The following is a 24,358-nucleotide window of genomic DNA, read 5'->3' as shown; positions in this document are numbered from 1 at the left end:
ACTATCTGGCCATGGAAACCCAACATTAGTTAGTGAGTTAGTTTGACAGAGGGGAAAACAGACGGATCCAGACGTAGGGTAAATTCAACCCATGTAGCCCTTTTCAGATGTGGAATTTTCAACATAACTGGATATTACAGTGCTACATTTTACATTTTTTACATTACATTTTGCTTGTCATCTACCATCCGAGAGGGAGCTTGAAAGCCTTTTTCTGATCTCATTGTAGCGGCAGCACTGATGGAGAGCAACAGTGAGTTGGAAAAGAATGATATCAAAGAAGAAGAGTCTCCTCAGTTCTCTCTGTCACTACCCGATGTGAGTCGAGTGCAGATGTGAGCTGCGCATGTGTCACTTTGCGACGAGTAGCTTACAAGATGCTAACGAGAGACTTCTGTAATGTCAATACAATAAAAATGGACCTACATAGTTCGTTCACTGCTGGCTACAAGTTAGCAATCAAACACGACAAAAGCTGTCACTTGAATGGTGTTTTGAGCTAACGTTAGCAATCAAACAATCATAGATAGCTAAAACGTTTTTGAAATGATTTCCATCTTCTGTTATTGTTTGTAATGAGAAAAGTTTATTATTTTATGGATTTCACAAATTTCAGTATGACACGTTATGCCATAAACCGTTTAAATCTGAGCATGAGCAACTCACATCTGCACTCGACTTGGGTAGTGACACTCTCTGCGAACAATGACAGATTTTAAAACCTGTTTTACAGTTGAGCCGTTAACCTCCATGATCAACGATCAATGTCAGCGCTGCAGGACTCACATGACATTTTTTCATCAATTTCATCATTAGTTATGAAATTTGGGTGATTTTCAATATTTGTTCAAATACTGTATGCAAAGTCCCAAAAGCAGCTGGCAGATGAACAGAAGTTGAAATTGTACAGGGACTTCGCTAATGATTTATTTGAGGTTGTATATATTTTATAATAATTTTTTTTTCTCTTTTGCCCCGCACCACAAAAGGGAAAAGAATTTAATCAAAACACACACAACTCCTCTACAACATAATTTTGGCTCACGTACAGTATTTAATGGTTCATTAAACTGATTTTATTTCCAAATGATAACCGATTATTACTTTATCATAGTGTGGTGGCAACAATGCAAAAATAGCCCTTTCAAAAGCTTTCTAATGCTGTAGCCTTTCCGTTAATGTTACAGCATTTAATTCCACTGTCACTGCTGACATGACATGAAAAACTGACAAGATCTTTTCACGCATGAAGCAGACATGTACTGTAAAATTGCCAGCAAATTTATGGAGTGAAATGCAAAGGGGCATTAAGCTCAGATGGTTATGTGTCTGCACGCATAGTCGCAAGGGTATGCTTGACGTAAATTTGGTAATTTGCTTATGTCTGCATGGGTCCTCAGACCAGATTGTATGATCACACAAACCATCCTCGCCGACTGAACGTGTGTCTGTGCACATCTGCATATCCAGAATCCCAAATTAGTATAAATGGAACCAAGTGTGTGTCTACCGTCCATGTTCATGTCCGTTTGGGGGTATATCAGGGCCTTTACAGTGACAGTGTGCTCCCCTGACCGGTCCTCTGTCTCAGCTAAAGCGTGATTTATGGTTCTGCGTAGGCTTCAAGCAGAGCTTTCGCCGTAGCCTACGTAAGATGCAAGAAGTTTATACTCGTGCGTTGGTGTGTGCATCGAGCCGGCATGTGTGTGTGGAGAGTGTGTGGTAGAGCGAGGGAGAAGTGAGAGAGTTACGGTGATTAGCTTAGGAGCGAGTACCGACTCTAGAGTCACTGTGAGAGAAAAAAGTGTCTCCCCTGTTCTTTCTGACCACGGTGGGAAATCTGTAGCAGGAAAAGTTAACCCTCTCCTTGATTTCATGTTGTTTATGGAGAAGGAGAACCAGGAAATGAGAAGAGGGAAATGCAACGCTGCCAAGACATGACGTGCGTCGCCGCAAGGTATTTTTCAAGAGGTGCCCGTCAGGCTGCGGCGTAGGGTCCGGCGTTGGTCCATGTCTGCACGTACCTGCGTACGCAGCGACCACGTAGATTTTACGCAGAAGTATAACTCACGCTTAACTCCTCTTTTGGCAGTGGGAGCTCCAGCTCAGGAAAACAAAACAGACTGCTGTGTGTTTCAATATGACTGAAAGAGCCCACTGGTAACGGGTAAATAAATAGATGAGCCAGTGGGGCTCTAAATTTATAGTTTCATATTTCATACGGTACCATTCAAATTACCAAATAAATCATGGCTCTGTAAAATGTATCCACATTTCTGAACAAACTGCTTGGCAATTGCTCACCAGGTAAAACATAAACACAACTGGCTTTCGCAATTCTCTCTCTCACAACAGAGCTGACCATCGTATTGGTCTCCAGGCAGCAATGAAAAGCACAAGGATATCTCAAAGACTGCTTGGTCCTGTTAGACTGTGCTGCACAGCTTTGATGGGTTTCATTCTCAGCGCCTTAACATCATTTATCAAGAATATTGCAAAACCACGGACTTTGGGCTCGGCAAGGTAGGCCGCATGTCCATTCTGTTTGGGGTGACTCAGCATGGTCACCATGGAAACCTGAATGAACAAAGGCAGAGAGTTCGCTAAACATGGAGGGGGCAAGGCTATGTGATGTGGGTGGTGGTGTCAGCGAGCAGAGGTAGAGGGTGGAGGGGCAGACTGGTTGCATGAAACTAATCAAAGAACTTCTTTGACTTGATAACACTATGTTGCTGCTACTGAATGCAGGAAAACTTTTCTTTTGTTGTAGTTAACTGACATCATGAGGAGAACACCTAGCAGACCTTATGTGGTGTAAACTGATGCTCGACACTTGTATCCCCACAGTCATACACAAGTCTCACACTGACAAAAACAGACAGAAAGAGTGGCTCAGGTAAACTAACGGCTGGATATGTGAGAAGCCTCAAATGCCTGTCAGTCTATGTGAGAAATCGCACACTGAGACACCATGGAGGATTCCATGTCACTGCATTCATAGGAACCAGGCAGGGGTTCAGCAGCCTTAGCCCTAATTATAACCCAGCAGATGACTGCACATCATACAGAGCGCTGTTACACCACAGTAAGGGGGAAAATGAATACTTTTCTATTACTTCTGACACACTCAGCTTCAGACCTGACGAAAGATGTGACTGATCCCCGCCAACCCGCTGACAGATCTGGTGACAGAAAAGAACTGTTTCTCTCGACACCTGCGTTTCCGCAGGAATAAGAATCTCCTGCTGGCACAGCAACAACAGTGAAAGCCTTTTGACTGCAACAGTAACTTACTTACGCCATTAATTACTAATTCAATATAGTCTGAGATTATACTGGCGTTTTAACAAGAAAGTAAAGAGGAAACATGCAGTCATATTCACAGAGAATCCCTTTTAACAATAGATCAGGAGATCAGTAATGGGTTGTTGAGTCTGTACAGCTAACTCTGTAGTGAGTATGCTCTTGTGGATAAACAGAGAGGAGGAAAAAGAGGCTTTCTCCAGGGAATGGTAGATAATTCCCAATTGAGGCCATCGACTCCCACCCAAACACACACACACACACACACACACACACACACACACACACAGACAAGACAAGAATGAGAACGTTCATTAGGAGGATACTGAACTCTAATTAAGCAAGGTGGAAGGATCACACGCAGGTGTGGGTTGCACCTGGTTTTCAGAACCCTCGCTTCTTCACGTCGCAACCACATGGGGATGATAACACTCTCCCTTTCTGCGGCTGTGACGTCACTCTCAGCACACACCCCTATTGATACCGAACCCAGACACCCTGCGTCCCTCTGCTCCTCCTAATGCCCCTCTGAGGCGCCGGTGCAGGCGTGAAATTTGGCGGGCTGGGAAAGCATACACAAAAGAGAACAGACGGCAATCCACAACAGGAGAAGACACTCTTCCTGCTTGACTGGCAGATAGATTTCTGTTGGTTGGCTCCAACTCTTCAGCTCAGACAGAAAGAAATGTACAAGGCAGAGTAAAGAGGCCATGTGTAAAAACACAGCTGTTTTTTTACTCCTTGAGAATTAAAGACATAACTAGTCCTCTGATATTTTACTCCAGTGCGCTCTAGAATCAACTTCACAAGCAGAAGAATATACAGTAGCTACTGTAGTCTGGCAGCAGGAGACACTGCTGGAGATCGATACCATTCCACATTATACACAGCTGTTAATGCACTCACACTTAAAAGTCCAATGTCATTTTTACAAGAACTGTCCTGGAAATACACAATACAGCTTCTATAGCTGCAAATCCATTTTGGGGCATCACCTGTTGCTATCAAATCGAATTCTGTCCATGTGTCACTATGTGTGTGTGTGTGTGTGTGTGTGTGTGTGTGTGTGTGTGTGTGTGCTTGACTGTGAGTTTCTGAGAGCATGTGTTTTATCAGTTGCTGGTGCTTGTTTGAACGGAGCACTGATGAAAGCCTAGACAAACACAAGAGAATGTCAACCAAGGCCTAAAGTCAACAGACCGAGCCTCAACTCTTCCAGGGACCCCTGTGAGAAAGGCACGCCCTCCGACACCGCACTGGACTGGACAACGCTCCTCTCCACCAGACTCCACCGGCAAGACAGAAATATACTCAACACAGATACAACCATGTTCGCTAGTACAGTATGAAGACGTGAGGAGGATGTGAATAATGAGAGAGAGAGAGAGAGAGAGAGAGAGAGAGAGAGAGAAGGAAGAAGACAGAGAGAGGAGACAAAAAACAAGCTTGTAAAGAAAACACCGCTAGGCTGTTTTTTTTTTCTTCAAGCAGTGGCGAGTCAACTTAGCATACAAGTTAAAGATAGCTGGGGGTAAAAACTGTTCAAACACACCACTGAAGTGCAACTAGAATATGTCCATTTCCATACTCTGCTGGTATGAAAAGAGAAAGAAATTTTCCTTCTGTTTTAAAAAGGACAACTGATGCAGACAAAATATTCAAGGGAAGCTGAAGGTACTCGCTTTGAATACATTGTTGAAATTACAGCCTCGTATTTTTTTGGTCTGGTAATGTACTGTGAAGGCGCGGAAGGGCAAATGGTAAAGTAGGTTGGGTATACATCTAGCCCTATTCAAGTCAGAGCAGAAGCTTCCCTTTTATTTTTTCTTTGTCCGTTTCTGTGTGGGAAGCCAGTAGAGTGGGCCTGAGTCCCTACTGACTCAATGTGCTGAGACGTTTTCCCTTTTACCAATGCTAAAGTAGGCATGAGCACTAATCCTTAGGGGTTAAATGGAGCCTCCTCTGGGGTTTCCCTATCCTGAGAGAGCTGGGGGCGGTTGCTGCAGAAACGCACACAGAACATTAATGTAATTGGCAGAATTTTAGCTCAACTTTTACAAACTACACAAAGGAATTCCTACTCAAAACTGAGTAATGCAGCAGTGAAACAGTGTTAACGCAATCCACGTGGGGTACGTATCTGCCCAAATTAAAGACTTCCCATGGCAGATACTCAGGTGATGATTAAGAAAAATGCTGCTACTGATGATGACATTTGTATCATCAGTGGGAAATTTGGGTCACTGGAGCAGCAGAAAGAAAGTTATAAATTAAAAAAAAAAAAAAAATAGTACAGAAAATTAAATGCGAAACAATTCACAAGTAAAATAAAAGAACATAGTCGGAGCACTGCAGTAGATAAAGAAAATTCAGCATCTGTGTTGCAGGTTAGAAGCAGTGCGTTTGCAGTTGCTCATCCTATTAGTCACAGTATATGAAATAATATAAAAGATTGTGTGCAGAACCCTAGCCCATGCAAAAATGCATTATAAGCTGTACATGTGATGATAAAAAACATGAAACTATGGATTGTAAACTGCTTAAATGGGTATAGAAGGAATAGCTTTTTAAATGATACAGTCACAGTGATGAATGTTTCCAAATGGGGAATGCTGGCATTTTACACAGTGACCTTTACAAAGAGAAGAATGCTTTTTTGAGAGCCTATTGCAATGTTATGCAGAAACTTGATGCAAGCAGCTATGGTTCAATCAACAGTGGGACTGTTCATCAATACCAACCCGCCACAGAAAGGGACCATTTCCATTTCAAATCGCAGCCATTTTCACACCAACACTGAGACAGCATCAACAGCTGCCAAAGTCTGGCAGCTCCTGCCCCCAGTGTTTCTCCCTATCGCGGCCTATAAATTCACATCTCTGTTATTGCCTGTGTGATTGATGTCGGTTATAATGGCACTACCTCCATTTACCCAACACATCTGACCATCTCCTCTATCAGCGATTTGCTGGTTGACTTCCTCTACTTTTTACTGGTTGTCTTTGATGGGTCAACTTAAAATAGTTGTTACTGGCCTGTGAAATGTCACAGCTTTCTCTTTAATGATCGTTTGTGAAATTGGAGCACGGAAAGGTATATTTTAAGGCAATGATCGGTAAGAAGAAAAGCATTGCTCCTGGGCCTAGAACCTTTAAATTGAAATACACCAAAAATATTGTTTCTACTTCAAGTACTTTAAATACTGAAGAATTTCAACATGATCCTGTACTCACAAGCAATACAAATTCTTAATGATGATTATCACTAATTGATCACTGTTGACTGTTTTGGTGTGGAGTTTGAGGGGAGCGGGCAAAGAGAGCAGGATTTACATGTAATCTGGAGAGAACGTCAAGTTTTGGAGCCTGCTGCTCTGAAGCCTGGCATCGCCACACAGATCACCTGGAAATCCCAAACAGCAAGTTAAGTCTGTTTCTCTCTGCCATTGTTTTTCAACCGGGCAATGTTGATATTGTGGCGGACCGCCACAAACAAATCAATGTATTGGAAACACTGCGTAGGCACACTGTTTGTCATGTTTAATTATTGCCATGCTGTGCAACAGGCAACTATCAGGCCTGAAGGGAGGTTAAGGCCCTTGTGTGAGCCTTTCCCAAGGTTTCCCCCCATTCCCTTGCTTGTCCATTTTAGAACAGACTGCTGAGGTGTTTTTGTCACATTTGCCTTTAGGGTGTTTATGCAAACTGTTACATCTATGCAAACTACATAATTTAATCAGTGGATTCATTATACTTTGAATTAATTAATTTGCATGGCTGTAATTGGTAGAAACCATGTGAAGATCTTGAGTTGTATTAATGACATTGACAAAAAATAAGTATGGCCACAATTTCACTGATTTTATGCACATGTAGATGAAGAGCATGTCAATGTCCAATATAAATGTAACACAACCTGGTCCACAACACTTAAAATATCCCACCCCTTATCCCCATCACTGCTAATGTAATACAAACCACCCCACACACACACACACACACACACACACACACACACACACACACACACACACACACACACACACACACACACACACACACACACACACACACACACACACACACACACACACACACACACACACATCTCTTCCTGCAGAAGGTTAACCTCAGAAACACCCCAGCAACAGAGTGGGATAAAGAGGGTCTCCAGTTACTCCCTGTTTTACCTAAAACATGTGATTCACAACTCCACCAGAAGCACCTTACACTTTTGCACTAATAGGTGGGCGGGCAGTCTGCGAACGCTTCTTTCAGTAAAGTCATAAACGGCCCCTCAACTCAACCGGTGCTTTTATTCTCCCATCATCACTTTCTATAGGCTTCCTTTGAATGTTGAATGGCTGCAGAGACATCTGATATCCAAGTCACTTGGGATAAGTGCTGAAGAACTAGTGTCAGACGCTGAGGCACAGACACCTCGTTGTTGTTGAGATGACTGGAGGTGTTACCTGAAAACAACTTCTGGTGGAGTTTAATGCCAATTAAGTGGCTCCGGTTCCCGAATACGCTTCTCACCACCACAATGACTGTCAACATAACTCAACCTGGCTTCGACAGATAATATAACGATGCAAACTGAATTATATCATTCTAGACAACCATATGCAAGTGTGGAGCTGGATAATGAGAATGTAATTTGAGCAGGTAATTGAAGCATCAGCTCAGAGGTGAGAGCACTGATAGCACATGAACATATAAAAATCTCCTATTGCTTTTGTATTTTTCTGAGCAGTTATTCATTATGTTCAAGAGTAGTAGGGGGGACGACAATGTCGAGAAATGGTTAAAAAAAGAAAGAAAAAAAGAGTAATTTTAGAGTAAACAAAGCCATCCAGATCATAGAGAAAAGTAAGCCAGAGTTAGTGCTTGGCACAGATAAGTGAACACTTTGATCATGATGATGGCAGCTCTGTGTCACATGCCTTCTTTAACAACCCCCCTCCTTCTTCCCACAAAATGCTGTTGCCGACAAAACACACTTCCTGTATGTGTTCCAATCAACAGGGCCATAACAGTCCTTGAGCTCTTGTACAATCTATCTTATCTAGAGCAGCAAAAACGTGGTTGGTTTTACTAGATAACATTAGCCCCCACTTCCTTTCCTTACAGCTCTAAACCCTGACCGACCCTTTCATAAGACACTCAAACTCCTAATCTCAAAGGACCAAAGCACTACATTCACCCATATACGGAAGAAATGTGTTGCTGAGGTTAGGAATCAGAAGGCTGTTTGTCTTTAAGGCTTTGTTGGCGCTTACACAAGCACATAGAGTCCATTGTAAAGATAAATGCTACCATTTACTGTAACTAAGGCTGGAGAAAAGATGCTAAGTTGGCTAATTACAGATTTAGTGCAGGAATAGTAAACCAGTTACAAAGCAAAGGAGAAAGGCTTCAATTAGCTACATTAGAGATGTATGCTGGACTGTGAAAACACTGTATGGTAATTCTATCTTTTATCTCCTTTATTGTGCTAAATAGTGCAGTGGGGAGGAGGGGGTGCTCTATCTAATCTGATCACAGAGCATTGTGTTTGGGGTCATTAACCTTTGGGACGTTCTAAGGTTGAAGTCAGCTCCTACCCCCCCCCCTCTACCTTTTTTTATGGATCTCGCTCATCCCTCAGTTCCTCCGTCTCTACAGACAACACAACAGCAACCGCAAAAACAACCAAAGAAAACAAAAGACAAGGGGAAAAACAGCCGACGGGGCTATTTGCATGGCTTGTCATTCTCCCACAAACACAAGGCCTGAATGACTGCCGTGGCCCCTGGACTTGCCTAAGCAGCAGGATGTCGGCCCCTTCAGTCTCAGTTGTTGTTGTTGTTGGCTCTTGTCTTTTTCTGGGATGCATCCTAGTCCCAAGAGATGAAGGGGGTTAACCCATCCCTCAACATCTGGGATCTGCATCAGAAAAGACCAGAGCCTTACTGCATGGCCTAAGCCATCATGCCCGTCTGCTTTACAAAACTGACATTTGCTGCATATGCATAAAGCTCCAACAAGTTCCATCAGTCAAAGCTTTCAAAGCAATATCATGATGGCTACATTTATATCTCTACAAACCCACACTAATAAAATCCAACATCAGTCTACATACTTACCCGTTCACTGATTTCTATTTTTTCTCCCATAAACCCTTTTCTATCCCTGTCACACACATTACACCCTCTGCAAATCAAAAATGTGAATTTTCTAGCATAACTAACGGAACCTCTCATCCACAAATCCTAGTTAAACTGTTGTGATACTGAAAAGCTGCCTGTCAGGATGGCAGAGCAGAGATGAAAGGCCCACAGCAAAGATCTATGCTGATTGCCTGTACAGGATGAATATGCAAATAAAGCAGAAGGTAAGTGAAAAACAAAGCGGGGGTTTTGGCAGCCGGCTTTTACATGTTCCCCTTTATTTGGCATTGGTTAAGAACACGCAAAGTCTATCAATAATGAATTCCAGTCAGAGCAAAGAAGGAGACATAAGGGGAAACCAGTCTCCATTTTTCCCCTGTGAGCCCCTGAGCAGTTTTGGGGCCTATTGTGTTTCACGCAAGCTTTTCAGTGAACTATGCACTAAGCTTAAGTGACAGATAAACGGAAAATTGAGGGAGATAAAATAATATCCAGAACACCTAGCTTACATAGCAACGATCAGAATGGCTCTGTGTCTTTTGTTAGACAGTCCAGAAAGTAGGGCACCACAGCCTGCCAACTGCAGGCCACTCTATTGACCACAGCAAGAGCAAAAAAAGGAAATCAATTATCTGGTCGAATGTCTGTCATGAGAGACAAAAACTGGGATCAGGACAGTCTGATATAGAACAACACCAAGTGCATACTCAACAGCTGTTTCGTTGCCACCAGAGCCAAATAGCACTTTAGCAAGCACTTAGCAAAACCAAGTGGATAATATATTTAGCTATCTTTGCAAACAAACGCAACAGAGTAGGAAACAACCTGTCTGTTGTCTAAACACAGTGAAATTGGCCAGACAGACAAGAGTGTATCCTTTGGAAAAGGAGAGCATCCATTCCCTCGAACAAAAGATGAACAGGGCAACAGATTTCCCCTGGTCTTGAGATAACAGAAACCCAACACCCTGGTCCTCCAGTGGGGCTCTTTGTGCGTCTGAGAGAGGGTCAATCAGCAGCCGCTGACAGATGTGTCTGCAGTCGATTTAAGAGAGGAAGGCATGGTGAGGTCAGGCATAGGTTTCTCTGCCCTGTCTCCCTGGAGGGAACACCAGGATCAAGTCAGGATGTCCGAGACTGACCTTTTCTCACCTCACAGCCTTTGGCATACAACACCTGGACTAACATGATCAAATAGTTAAGCTCATTAATGAACTAGCAAAACATTAAGCCACAGTGGAAATTCGCGACACAATAGAAATTTTATATCATACAGATTTGCCTCCAACTGAACGGCTTACAACAATTGATATTTGTCTAGAAATCCCATTGTGTTTTGAACAAAAGTGAGAGTCACTCCAGCTGGAAAGCAAACAAATCTGGAAAAAGTCCACTGGAGGTTTAAGTAGTTTTGGCAGATGCTCCAAGCTTAAGTGTCTGTGCAATTAGGCACTCTAGTTAAGATGGCAATCATGGTTTAACCGTGTGCCGATGTGTTGAGGCTGGAGCTGGAACACGCTCTGTCCTGGCAAATAACTGGGCATGAGATGTCAGCGGTGATCAGACACTCTTGTGTAGTACACACTGTCCTAATGAGGCAATAACAATTGCTAGGAGTGGAGGTCCACATCAGCTTGTGAGCGACAATGCGAGAACGGAGTACTAAAAAACTAAATTACTTCAACAGTCTAAATGGGGACATTAAAGAAGTTGTGCTGTTGTCTGTATTGTCAGAAAGCTACATCCTTGAACAGCATTTTCTTCAAGTATGTTGAATTATTACTTGTGTGTGAGCTGGGGTTATCTGCAGAATATTGCAATGTCTGGCTTTTCCATTGTCTTGTTGTCAGAAAAATATTATTGGTCTCTAATGTCAGTTCACTGACACAAATGTGTTCTTTAGCTTTGCTAACTGTCATTAATTATTACAGGACAGCTCCTTTCTCTTGACAAACAGAAAGCATGATACATTTCAGCTGGATATTGAAGTATCCCCAGAACGAGTGAATAACACTTCTTTGTTGTTTGTTTGTTTATAGAAAATGAATGCAGACCCTTCACGCATACTCAACTGAATAGCATAATAGGTTAGAGATAATTAACAAAAAGTAGTTTTTATTGAATGACATGTAATAGAGTCTCCACAGTTCTTGCTGCGTTTCCATTGTATGGTACAGCTCTGCTCGACTTGACTTGTGTAGGCGGGAATCTTAGCTGATTGCCATAGTGCAGCAGCGTGAAATTGCTGTGAGATTATTTTTAACGCGATTCACTGGCTGAATCCTTCAAATCAGGAACCAAACCGAGGAACGTCTGCACCTGGTCAATTGTACGGCATAGTTTTGTGGGCTGCCATTCTTAAAAAACTAGGTTGAGTAAAAAATAAATTTGTAAAAATCACAGGTTTGTGCTGGGTGTCGTGTCGCGCTTGTGATGATTTTTTTTCTGACCAATCAGTGGTCTGCAGTGTTTTAACTCCACCTTCTACTATCGCCTCAGCTCGCTAGGAACCTCGGCCGAGGTGGTACCAAAAAACGTACCCGGTACTGTCCAAAACCTTTGTCGATGGAAAAGCAAAAAAGAGCGAGTCGAGTTGAGCCGTACCATGCAGTGGAAATAAGGGCATTAGACACAGAGCTGGCAGATCCACTGGCATCAACAGGGAGTTGATATTCTACAACAGAAACAGAGCTGCTCCATTGCAGCTCAATGCACCAGGTTGTGGTGTCTGCCTTGTCAGGTCGCCGAAGGGGGAGACACTGGAGATGATGCAGGGCAGCGGAGAGTGTTGGCTGGGTCAGCTCTGCTGTACAACCCTTTGACTAACAGGGTGACTCACTGCTGCTTGGGGCTCAGAAGGAAGCAAACCCATGTTTGACTTTATTTAAACATGAAACCAGAATGGTTCAGGTATGTCAGAGTGACTTGTATGTTCATCCTGTATCAACGCACACACATGCACACCGTGTGTACACATTTGCAGATGCAGCTACACACACACACACACACACACACACACACACACACACACTACGAATTAGCATCATTCTATATGCTTGCTATAAATTATTCTGGTTCACTGTGACAACATCATCAAATATTCATTACAAGTCAAAGTTTCTAACTGTCTGGTATGTGCTTCACACATAGAAAAAGGCAAAGTTTTTATTAGCATTTTAGATCAGAATTTTTACACTTGCTTGGACAAAATAATTTAGGTTTACAATTGTGAAACATTTCTTTTTTTCTTTTAGAAAAGACATTTCCGTCATTTAGATTAAAAAAAGAACACCTGCAACAGAGATAATTGACAAATCATAACACCGGCAATCAAGCTGATTGATGCAAGCTGCCCCTGATGGCAAAAAAACATAATCATGCATTATCCTGACACATCTCAAATAAATGTTCAAATGATAATTTAACTTGTGCGAACAAAACCACATGAGGCCTAAAACAAACCATAACAAGTTGAAAGCTCTGTGTATCTCTCATTCTCACCAATGTGTGAACACACATACTGTACATTACCTCTTCCTCAGACAGTGAGCATTGCTTTCTAACCAGTGACTATTCACTCCTAAGTGCACACATCTGACAAGGATGTGAGTGCCTTTGCCCTTTCTTCCACTCCCCCTAGTGTATCCATCCAACACTGCATTTTCCATATGCATCTCCCGAGAGCGAGAGAGAGCGAGAGAGCGAGAGAGAGAGAGAGAGAGAGAGAGAGAGAGAGAGAGAGAGAGAGAGAGAGAGAGAGAGAGGCCCCTCCTCCACATGACATCAGTGCTCTATTGAAGCTAGAGGCAAACACAACTCCACATTTGTGTTGAGATCTACCCGTGCACCTACGTCCTTGCACAGCCTACAGATTTTGTGCGTGTGTGTGTGTGTGTGTGAGGGGCACCAGTAAACATAGCAGTGCTGCTAAAGATAAACTCCAAATAGCTCTAGCCTTATGAGTGAGAGGAGCTTTTTTGGATCTGAATTTAAATCCTTATAGCCTGGATTGGATTAATATTTTTCCCCCGTTGAGAACCAATTTAAGAGGATACCTGTTACTTTCCCCTTTTTTTTTGGTTGATTATAGAGGTAAGTGCGTTTTCTGCTGGTACAGTCCTGTTTGGAATGCATCCTTTTCATCTTTTTGGAGCTTCTTCCTGGCAGAAGGAATTTAAAGTCATGCGGGATCCTCAGGAGTTGCTTGTATCTAAATTAGTCGCCCTCTTTTTTTCCCTCCCCGTCTTTATTTTGTTAATCCTTGGCGCAGGCGAAAAATATTTGGTTTCTCTGATGTGGTTATGTCACCGGCGTAACGCTTTGAGCGATATTAAGAAGGAAAAAAATCGTGCACGTTTCTTCCAAACAACCAAATTGTGCTCGGTTAGACTGCAAGTCATTCTGCTCAGCTTGGCAGATCCAAAAAAATCTGATTGAAACTGATTCTTGATCCATCTCGTCATCTCAAGTCCCTCTCATGCCTGCAACTTCTGCTTCGATCCTGTATACTGCAGCCCTCTTTATATTAACAGAGACCACAAACACCATCTCTCGTTGGGGGGGGGGTTTCCTCCCGTGTTTTCTCTCTGTCCGTAGAGATGAATTTCTTGTTGCGACACGCTAAATTTGCCTCTCGATCACATTCACACTCAGCCTCAGTACATTGGACACAACATGTAAAAAGCACTTAAGAAAGCAACAGGGGCGTCTAAAATCTTTTCGTTCCATATTTTCCTAAACCAGTGGGAAAATAAACAGTGATGAATAAAAAAACTTGATGAGATTAAGGGGACTGTGTGATTTAGTCTCGGTTTCGCAGCCCGAGAAGACACCCCGGTGTGCAGCTGAAATTGCACTGCAGACCCCGCTGAGTTAAACATGAAGGGGCAGCTGGAGAAACTCCGCTACATGTGTCTCCAGCGTCACTGTCTGGACCACTCGGACCAGCTCTAGTCGTGTCCTACTCCACTGAAATGTAGCCTACTGTGTGTAACTGCAAGCCTGTCTGCAGATAAGTACGTCCCCTAAAAACATCAAACGTGTGAAAGCTTTATGCTGTAGGAGCGCAGTCATGAATGTCCCCTGAAAATGCACAAAATAAAATCCATTGAAGTTCCATACGCACCAGTTCGCTCATAAGCAGCGGCTCATTTATTGCAACGTTACATTAAGCCTCAAAACAAATATCTGACTGTCATATTAATAGGCATCCATAAATAAACGCGGTTTACATTAAGATAATACCTCCTGCTCATATGACCGACTGACACTTTGATGTCAATCTATGATGCTAATGAATCAAATACCCTGCTCGTTTTTCTCTCTCCAAACAAACCTGACATTTATCCCATTAGATCAATGCAATAAAGTGGGCACCTTTAACTCTCATGCACTGCATTTAACCTGGATGTATTATTGGCAACACCAGGGACAGTTGTTAATCCAATTTAACAGCCTTTTATTTGTATGAGACAATACAGTTATATGTGTGTGTGTATATATATTACACACACACACACACACACACACACACACACACACACAGGCTACAGCCTAAATTCAGTAAATTACGAAATAGTAGATTCAAACTTGACTACTTCAATTGTCAAGCAATGACATGGTAGCTCTTTGTCGAGTGTTTGAGAGAAAAAGAAAATAAATTGCATGTTAAACATAGTAGACATGAGGACAGACCCAATTGTCTTCACTTATGACTGCCTGAGGCAAAAGTCCCCATTCAATTGCTTTCAGAGAGAATTCACATAACAGATTAACAACTAACCAGGTCACTACAGACAGAATCTTATATTGCCAGAGATGTTAAAGGATAAAATATGAACGATTGTGTTAGAGGGAAAAGTAATAATAAGACTTTCATAACTACCATGATATGTTACAGATTCAACACTGTATTCTGAGGAGGCCTTACTCAGTTATTTTCATAATTTATTTAGTCACTAAGCAGACTTTTTTTTTTTTTTTACCTTCTATATTGGTTACTAAAAGTAAAGGTGTAAACCTGGCTGAAAAACAAAAATACTGCAGGAAAATCATTTGCGAGCGCTATGACTCAGGAAAAACAGATGGGCCAGTAGGGAGGTTAACAAATCTCTGTATTGTAGGTAGGTGTCTGGCCTGTGCTCAGATGGGCTCCTGTGAGCAGCTTAACATGAGTATTCAGTGTTTTGGTGTTTGCTTGTCACATGCAGACACACACATACATTTCATCTTGCAGTGCCTACCACCCCCATGTGGGGAAAAACCACTGCAGCTGCTACAGATCTCTCCTTTCAGGCTTTTACAAAAGAGAGACCCCCGTCGGTCCCAGGCCTCTCTGTGCTTTTAATGGGCGAGCAAAAGTATCATCTGGTCAGCCCATCTAAAGACGGCACCAGGAGGCCACATACTAAATCTGTGAAACTATCAGAGATTTCTGCCCATTTTCTCTTTGCCTAAAACATGTTCTGTGTCCCTGTGAATTCAGATGTGACCAGGAATGTTCCATTGTGTCTCAGCACCACAGCAGGCCGCTGCCCTGTGTCTTGACATACGACTTACTAATATGTAAATCAATGGCAGACAAAAGGCCTCACATGGAACACAAAATATTACAAAAACTCACCTTGGTTAGCAGCAGAAAATCATGAAACAAAAAATGTAAATGCAACAAAATACAAATGGACACTACATCAGGTTAGCTTTAACTGTCCTTAACCAAACTAAGTACATTTGCATGATCATACAACCATAAACATTTGTTTTCCCAGTTTTATTTGTTATCAAGTTTATCAACTTTTCAAGACCCAAATCTGAAGAAAGAAAATTATGATACTGAAACACAATTATGATATTGTTAGCAATCAATCACAATTCAAAACTACATTATGAATTAGAATAAATAATCAACAGCAGATACAAACAACATTGATTTCCCAATGGAGAGCTCTACTGTGGTTCAAAATTAATTTCAGGGCTCATGAATAATTTAAAAGTAAAGCCATTACTACTTCTACAGCTCTTTCTTCTCTCTAAATGCAGCCTATGTAATATTCTGTATTTTACAGAACTAAAAGTCATTATAATCTGCAATATTTTTGACAGGCATGAAATTGTTTCTATTTGAGATTTTCCAAAGCCTTTCTTGTGCAGTGTATGACTAGAGGGCACAAAGGCTTGGGCTCTGTTATTGCAGACTAATGTGCATTTATGCGTGTTGAGCTCACAATAGCTATCGGTGTCCAGCTTTGTGTAAGCCTCCCACGCTCGCCACTGAAAGGTAACTAGCTGTACACACACACAATTTTGCCAGGATGCTTAATTTAACTTGGCCAGTTCAGATTAAATGAAGCAGAAGCCACTGACTGCTAGAGAAATCTCCTGTCGGCCAGCGGAGCTTATTAGAACGATGGAGAAAGACATCCATCACTAAAAATGTTTAACTCAGCCTCTATTGCCCTCAGAATGATTGTGTGCACATAGCACATGTTTGCGGGTGCGTACATTTGCGTGGGTATACATTATCAATAATTATTAGTAATATAAAAGGCTTGTACAATGGACTGTGTAAAGTGTAGGCATTTTTAAATTGCCTGAATAAAATGTTTAATACCTAAACCCCTCTGTTGAGGCTACAAGGTCCACATGCTTGCCTCGTAGCGAACAATGGAGGGGGGCCACTCTCTGAAATCCGATGAGCGTGGAAAAAGAAAAGGAGGAAAAAACAGCCAAGCATCTAGGCCTGACTATGCTCCTCGAAAAGTAAGCATGATGCGCTTGGTTCAAAACAGACTTCTGATAAATTCCCCATAATATGACATCACACTAAGGCCCATGATAAATTATGCTAGTGTGATTTGCTCTTTCTGACTATATTTATACCATTGTTCATAAATAAATAACCATGTCCCTTGCCCCGTGTACTGGACACTGAGCCAGATTCTGTTATCTCAGCAGGTAACTGAGTTCTATTGGCCAAAGAAAGGCAAATATCATATATTTCCCTATGCAGAGAATCATCCTGTCTCACAACCCTAAAAGCCTATTAGTCCAAATGCAGATAGGTCTTGCAGGGTTCCCTTGATAAGACAGAAATGCAATGACTATTACTTTTTTTTAATGTAATGCTAAGAACTCAAGGATTCAAATCAAGACTACGTACTTAATATCCAGAGGATGGAGCACTTTACAAAATTAGGTGAAAAGGGCTATTTAAAATTGAAATAGCTTGACTAAGTGCTGCATTGAAAAGTTCATTCCAATAGACGGACAGCTCATATGACTCTATCATACCGCCATTTTCTAAAACTCCATTATTGAATTTCATCTTTTTTCCCCCCTTGTCAGACTCCTTCATTCCAGAAGTTAGTTGAGGTCACATCTGGTGCTTTTTCCCCAGACTCTAATCTACAACTAATGTAATACTGGACTAAGGGGCCGTGTTTAGATGGAACAGAAGGAAGGGGGGCGTTATTATTAGACAGAATCTCAGGAGTTGTAATCGAGTTTCAAGCCTCTCAATTCCCTAATCTTCTCCTTGTCATGGGCTACAACTGTTAAATGTCTGGGCCCCTTGATCCTAATTTACCTTTACATGTTTTACAGCAAACAGTGGCTGCCAGTAGGTCAGATGAATGGTTACATATCAGGACACAAAGCTATTGTGTTGTAAGAGGAAACATAACATTTTCTTTGGCAAAGGAAATTCTATTTTTACAAAACAGAAACGACATTCATAGAGGATGGGCTTAAGGGGTCACAGAGGAGCTGGGAGTGACAGAGATGGATGCAACGGCCATCCTCTTCTCCATACAAAATTCAAATCGTTTGTAATGGGTGCTTTTTAACAATGCGAGTAATTCAGTAAGCAACAACTTGATCCGTTTTTCCTCTCGTGTGTGGAATCTGGACTAGCCTCGTTTTTAAACTAGCACAGACGGCTTTTTTTTTTTTTAATTGCAGGACTAGTTCTCTTATGGAATACCAAAGGTGAACTAGACTGAGAAGGGCATAGGGACTCCACCCTTAGCCATTGTGTTGGGGTCTGGATCACTGTTGTCTTTTGTATGCATAGCTGTTTTTTGTAATACCATTGAAATACCATTGAAAAGAAACGTGGTTCTGTTAGAGTAACGGCCTGTAAAAGGTCAACCAGCTAAATCACAGGCTTGAAGAAAAGGTATTTCTAAATAAGAATTCACAATGTAAGCAAAGTCAGAGTTCAATATCAAACACATTCCTAAACTTAATTAGATTTCCTCAGCATCAACATCTAGTTAACTACTACTTTCATACTAAAATCAATGACTAAAATCAGTACCTGAAATGTTCAGGGACGTACAGAATGATATATAATTTTTTTTTTTTACTAGATTAAAAAGAAATATGAGAAAAATAAGTTACAATTAACACAAACATGCAAAGAAAATGTCTTTTAGCAATCTTTAAAGATTACTCTCTCGTTGCCTTATCATCAAAACATGTACTGACTGAATGTGGGTATTAAACATGTTTGTCTGTGGTTATTTTTCAGAGCACCATCCCAGGTGTGAGGAGGGCACAGTATGAGTCAAGCTGCAGATGCGTGAGGGAGGCTGAGCCCAGAAGGATAAGCGCCTTGCCCTGTTTCGCTCCTTAGAGGAAAGGAGAACATTGGTTATCTGCTCCAGGAAAAAGGACCAGAGCCCCGGATTAATGTGTATAAAGGCTCGACAAGGAAGCAGAGGATTCTGGGTTACCTGAAGACCTGGAGTACACAAGTGAACAGGCCTGTGTTGAGCCTGTAGCACAGGGGATTGACATGGCTCAGACCAGCTTTGTGTCAACTCATCATGCCTGTCGGGCTTGATTGCAGAAAGGAGCCTTTGCTAAAGCTCACCCTGTCTTACACGCGGAACACTTTACAACACCCAAAAATCTAAATTGCAGTTATGGCTGTTGAGCTCAACACCCATTAGGATTTTTAATATTACCTGAGAGCGCACGTTTTGCCAGTGAGAGGGGATGCTTTTTCTACAGGCTTATCTGCCATGGTAAAGGCACTGAAAGCATGAGCCTCTGACTACACAGAGGAGGTCATCGTCCAAACAAGGATCAGCTCCGCAAACACTGACCAGGTCAGGAAATCACCAGAAAACCCTTGGACAAACTTTTCCTTTCAGAACGGATAAGAGCAAATTCAAGAGGGAATCTTGATTGGATTTTTGGAGGCTGAAAAGGATTTACCACTTCGTATAAATCAGGTATGACAAATACGGATGGCTTTGCTTCTTTCCACTTCACTGACCAGACCACAATTTCTAATGAGACATGCAGGGAGAGAGGCCATGGCAGGAATGCATAATTAAAGCAATAAATCAGTATTAGCCTAATTAAAAGGGAACTACACATCGATAGGAAAAAAAAAAAAGACAACCAGTTTGCACCTTCTGCTTTGCACCATGGTTTGTTAAATTCAAGGCAACCAGTAATAAGTTTATCAATTGTGGCACTGAATATCTTAATTTATGTAATTAGAAACATTTTAAACATACCACAATTACAGTAAAGAGCATTAGCATAGTGCTGTGGAAGGACAAATGAAGCTAACAAATGTCATCTTGTAACCTCATCAAAATACCTGTCCCTTTTGGATCTTAACATGCTAAAGACTTTTATCAAACCTATTTTCAGTAAGGAGAGATATTTCTTCCCTACCCTGTAAGAAGGCAGTTAAACCACAGAATTTGAATGGCGAAAGGCATGGGTAAAAATCTAACAGGACTTAAGAGTATGTTGGTTCCACAACAGTGCATGAACAAAGCCTGACTTTGTTCACTCTGGTGGTCTGTAGCGATGAAAGGCAGCCTTGAGATACAGAAATGTGTAAAACAACTAGGGGATGCAATTACATTTCACAAGTCAGGGCCAAAAAGCAGAGACACAGAGATGCAATTCACAAAGCTCAGAAGTTGGAACATTTCTTAAAAAGCAGTTCTATTTCTAATGCAGGTTACAAACTTCTACTCCTAGAAATCCATAGATGATGTAGGAAGCCGGCTCTGAAGAAAACAGTTAATTGTAGAAAAAAAAAAAAAAAACAAGTTTAACTTTTTTACATTTTTTAGCAATCCCAATGATCAACTCATAAATGTAATAGGATGATTTTAAACTGATTCTTTCAGCTGTTATTTTATCTAAAAAGTGCAGCAGGCAGCATTTCAAACACCCAGCAATTACAAGAACAGGAATTTGGCTCTCCTTTAAAAAGGCCTTGTGCATTTAATGTACCCTTGTGTCTTTTTCCCAGGGGATCTTGAGTGATTAGACTGCCAGCCAACACAGCTTCAAGATGGTGCATCAATGCAAGGTCTTTATCCTTTCCCTCATCAGGGTCGGGCTGCTGCTGGGTCTTGCTAACCCCCTGGTGACCTCTGCCTCATGTCCCTCAGCCTGCCGCTGTGATGGGACCTTCATCTACTGTAATGACCGTGGCCTGACTTCCATCCCTACTGGTATGCCCCAGGATGCTACAGTGCTCTTTCTGCAAAACAATCGCATCAAGAGTTCGGGCATTCCTGCAGAGCTCCGCAGACTGTCAAATGTGGAGAAGATCTACCTTTACTGCAACAATCTGGATGAGTTCCCTACTAACCTTCCTCTTGGGCTGAAAGAGCTTCACCTGCAGGAGAACAATGTTCGGATGATTACCCATGCCTCTTTAGCTCAAATTCCCTACATTGAGGAACTACACCTGGATGATAACTCGGTATCTGCAGTCAGCATAGAGGAGGGGGCCTTCAGGGACAGTACCCACCTCAGACTGCTTTTTCTCTCCAGAAACCACCTAAGTACCATCCCTTCAGGCCTACCCATGAGCATTGAGGAGCTGCGCTTTGATGACAACCGCATCTCCTCCATCTCAGAGCAGTCACTGCAAGATCTCATCAACCTGAAGCGACTAATCCTGGATGGTAACCTGCTCAACAACCGTGGGATTGGGGAGATGGCTCTCATCAACCTGATCAACCTGACTGAGCTCTCGCTAGTGAGGAACTCCTTGACAATGCCGCCAGCCAACTTGCCAGGCAACAGTTTGGAGAAGCTGCAGCTACAAGATAATCACATTAATCGGGTCCCACCTGGGGCTTTTGCCTTCCTTAGGCAGCTGTATCGCTTGGACCTGTCTGGCAACAACCTGAGCAGCCTCCCACAGGGTGTATTTGAAGATCTGGACAATCTCACACAGCTCCTGCTACGCAACAACCCCTGGCAATGCACTTGCGGGATGATGTGGGTGCGTGACTGGCTGCGGTCGTTGCCGTCGAAGGTGAATGTACGTGGCTTCATGTGCCAGGGTCCTGATAAGGTCAAAGGTATGGCAATTAAAGACCTAACTACAGACATGTTTGACTGCACAGGTTCGGAACTCCCCACGTATGAGACAAGCACAGTCTCCAACATTTTACGCCCCACACAGCCCCAGTGGCCCTCGTTTGTGACTAAAAGGCCTGTAGTAAAAGGGCCAGACATTGGTAAGAATTACCACAGCACTACCACCTCTTCGGGCAGAAAGATCATCACCATCAGTGTAAAGTCAACTAGTGCAGATGCAATACACATATCATGGAGAGTGTCGCAGCCCATGACTGCCCTACGGCTCAGCTGGCTAAAGCTGGGACACAGCCCTGCCTTTGGCTCCATCACGGAGACAATTGTGCAAGGGGAGAGGAAGGAGTACCTGCTAACGGCACTGGAGCCAGAGTCTTCCTATAGGATATGCATGGTTCCCATGGAGACCAGCAATATTTATCTGTCAGATGAGACCCCTGTTTGCATCGAGACAGAGACTGGTTCTCACAAATCATACAACCCGACTACAACTTTAAACAGAGAGCAGGAGAAAGAGCCTTACAAAAATTCCAGTCTGCCTTTGGCTGCTATTATTGGAGGGGCTGTGGCTCTTTTGGCAATAATCATGTTGGCACTGGTGTGTTGGTATGTCCACAGGAACGGTTCACTTTTTTCCAGGAACTGCACCTACAACAAAGGCCGTCGGAGAAAGGATGACTATGCTGAGGCTGGCACTAAGAAGGACAACTCCATCCTAGAAATACGAGAGACATCTTTTCAAATGATACCTATAAATAACCTGCCTGTGTCCAAGGAGGAGTTTGTGATACACACGATTTTCCCGCCTAATGGTCTGACTTTATACAAAAGCCCACATAACGAGAACAGTATTAACAACAGGAGCTACAGAGACAGTGGAATACCAGATTCAGACCATTCCCATTCATGATATTGCGCATGGCCATTCATAATGAGTGTGTGATATAAAGAGTGGCAAGACTTTTACAAAACACTGGATCTATAAGACTAAGGAAGCAATGTTCTGTACATTTGCCATATAATTTATATTTAAGGACATTTTATGAGGACGAAGAACGTTCCAGTTGCAGGCCATCACTGAACCATCAGTGGGTATTGTAACTAACTGCAATTCTATATTTTAGGAATTTGTAGTAATTTGTACTGTATTTCCTTTGCTTAAGGTTATCGACCAACTAAAAGAAACTTTGTGTTCTACTGAGATATGATGACTTGTCAACTGTGAAAGTGGGTTTTCATTGCTGTGTTAAACAATCAGACCTTAGAAAACCTTGTAGTATAAGCACAGGTCATTCTTTTAACTTTGTGGCTGTCTGAAAAACAAAAAGACAAAAAAATAACATGAAGTAAACTAAGGCACAGCTGATCAACTAATTTGCAAAGCAGGCATGTTGCCCTCGAAAAGAATGAACAGTCAGTAGCTGTCTCCACAGAATATGGACCAAGAGTCTTGTTCTAGTATTCACCTGGTTTGGAGTACAAATAACTAAAGATGAGGTGCCATGCTGTATTTCTCTGCTTTGTTCAGTGTGTGATTTTTTTCCTTTCTGTTTTGCAAGAAGAGGAAACACAGCAAAGCAACCCAAGCAGGGTTTCAGTGTTTCTTATAGGATTGTAGACCACAGCACAGGGCAGATAAAGCACACCGACCTTAAGGAGCTCTCTGCTCCTCAAAACAAGTAGACTGGACAGGCTGACACAGAGGACCCCCCACTATCTCTATTTGTAAAAGCCAACAATGGCCAAACGACAATGGCGGCATTCTTTAGTACCATGTACCACGTACGTCATTCTAGTCACCAGGGTCAAAAAGACAAAACATGTTGGCTTTCATTAGAATTATCACAGTGTCAGCAACTCCTTGTTATGAGTATTATTTTGTATTATTTTCCAAATGAACACACTATTATGTTTCCACAATTTGAAGTTAACTGTTCTTAACAATTGAAAACCAAAGTGCATTGTATGCCCTTTGGCCAGTCTTGTATGTGCCTTGATCCAATGCTTATTGTATTTAGCTTTTTAAGAAACCAGTGACTTTTTTTCATACACACTTGAATATGAAAAATATTGGTCATATTACAGAATAAAAGTGGCAAAAATAACTTTGCTCTTCCTTACCTTGAGTACAACAAACCCCACTCAAAATAACTGTTTTTTTTTTAAATTGTTCAATCACTATTATCCCATCATGCTTTGCTGTGATTGCTCAATTTATTTATTTTTCTACTCAAGAGAATTATATCTTTGTACAAATGTGTACTGCCCTGGAGTAAAAAAAAAGGCTACAGAGGACCCATTTTATTCATTCATATCTCAAATTACTGTCTAGGCGTATATAAAAATGCTTGGAGATAACCCACAACGTACTGCATTTTTATTCTTCACAATGATGTGAACTCTGAGGTCTTAGCTCATAGCCTTAAAACCACCTCTCCCCTTCCAAGACATAGTTAACTCTTTAACAATAACTGAGATAATGTTCTTGAAACCCAGTTTCCCACTCCATGGGCAGTCTGCAGAGCAACATCTGCTTGAG

The 24,358-nt window shown here is 42.0% G+C and overlaps 2 protein-coding genes across 3 annotated transcripts in view; one reads left to right on the top strand and one right to left on the bottom strand.

Moving 5' to 3' along the window:
* Positions 1 to 24,358, bottom strand: part of macrod2 (mono-ADP ribosylhydrolase 2) — a 426,308-nt gene that overhangs the window by 322,890 nt on the left and 79,060 nt on the right. The window lies entirely within an intron of this gene.
* Positions 13,269 to 23,918, top strand: flrt3 (fibronectin leucine rich transmembrane 3). Its single transcript, XM_078273678.1, has 3 exons — positions 13,269 to 13,545; positions 18,983 to 19,691; positions 20,738 to 23,918. The coding sequence occupies exon 3, from the start codon at positions 20,780 to 20,782 to the stop codon at positions 22,727 to 22,729; it is 1,950 nt and encodes a 649-aa protein (XP_078129804.1). The 5' UTR covers positions 13,269 to 13,545; positions 18,983 to 19,691; positions 20,738 to 20,779; the 3' UTR covers positions 22,730 to 23,918.

The sequence above is a fragment of the Sander vitreus genome, chromosome 17 (assembly GCF_031162955.1).
Source record: "Sander vitreus isolate 19-12246 chromosome 17, sanVit1, whole genome shotgun sequence".
In the NCBI taxonomy this organism is placed as follows: Eukaryota; Metazoa; Chordata; class Actinopteri; order Perciformes; family Percidae; genus Sander; species Sander vitreus.
This window is presented reverse-complemented; position numbering and strand designations above follow the sequence as displayed.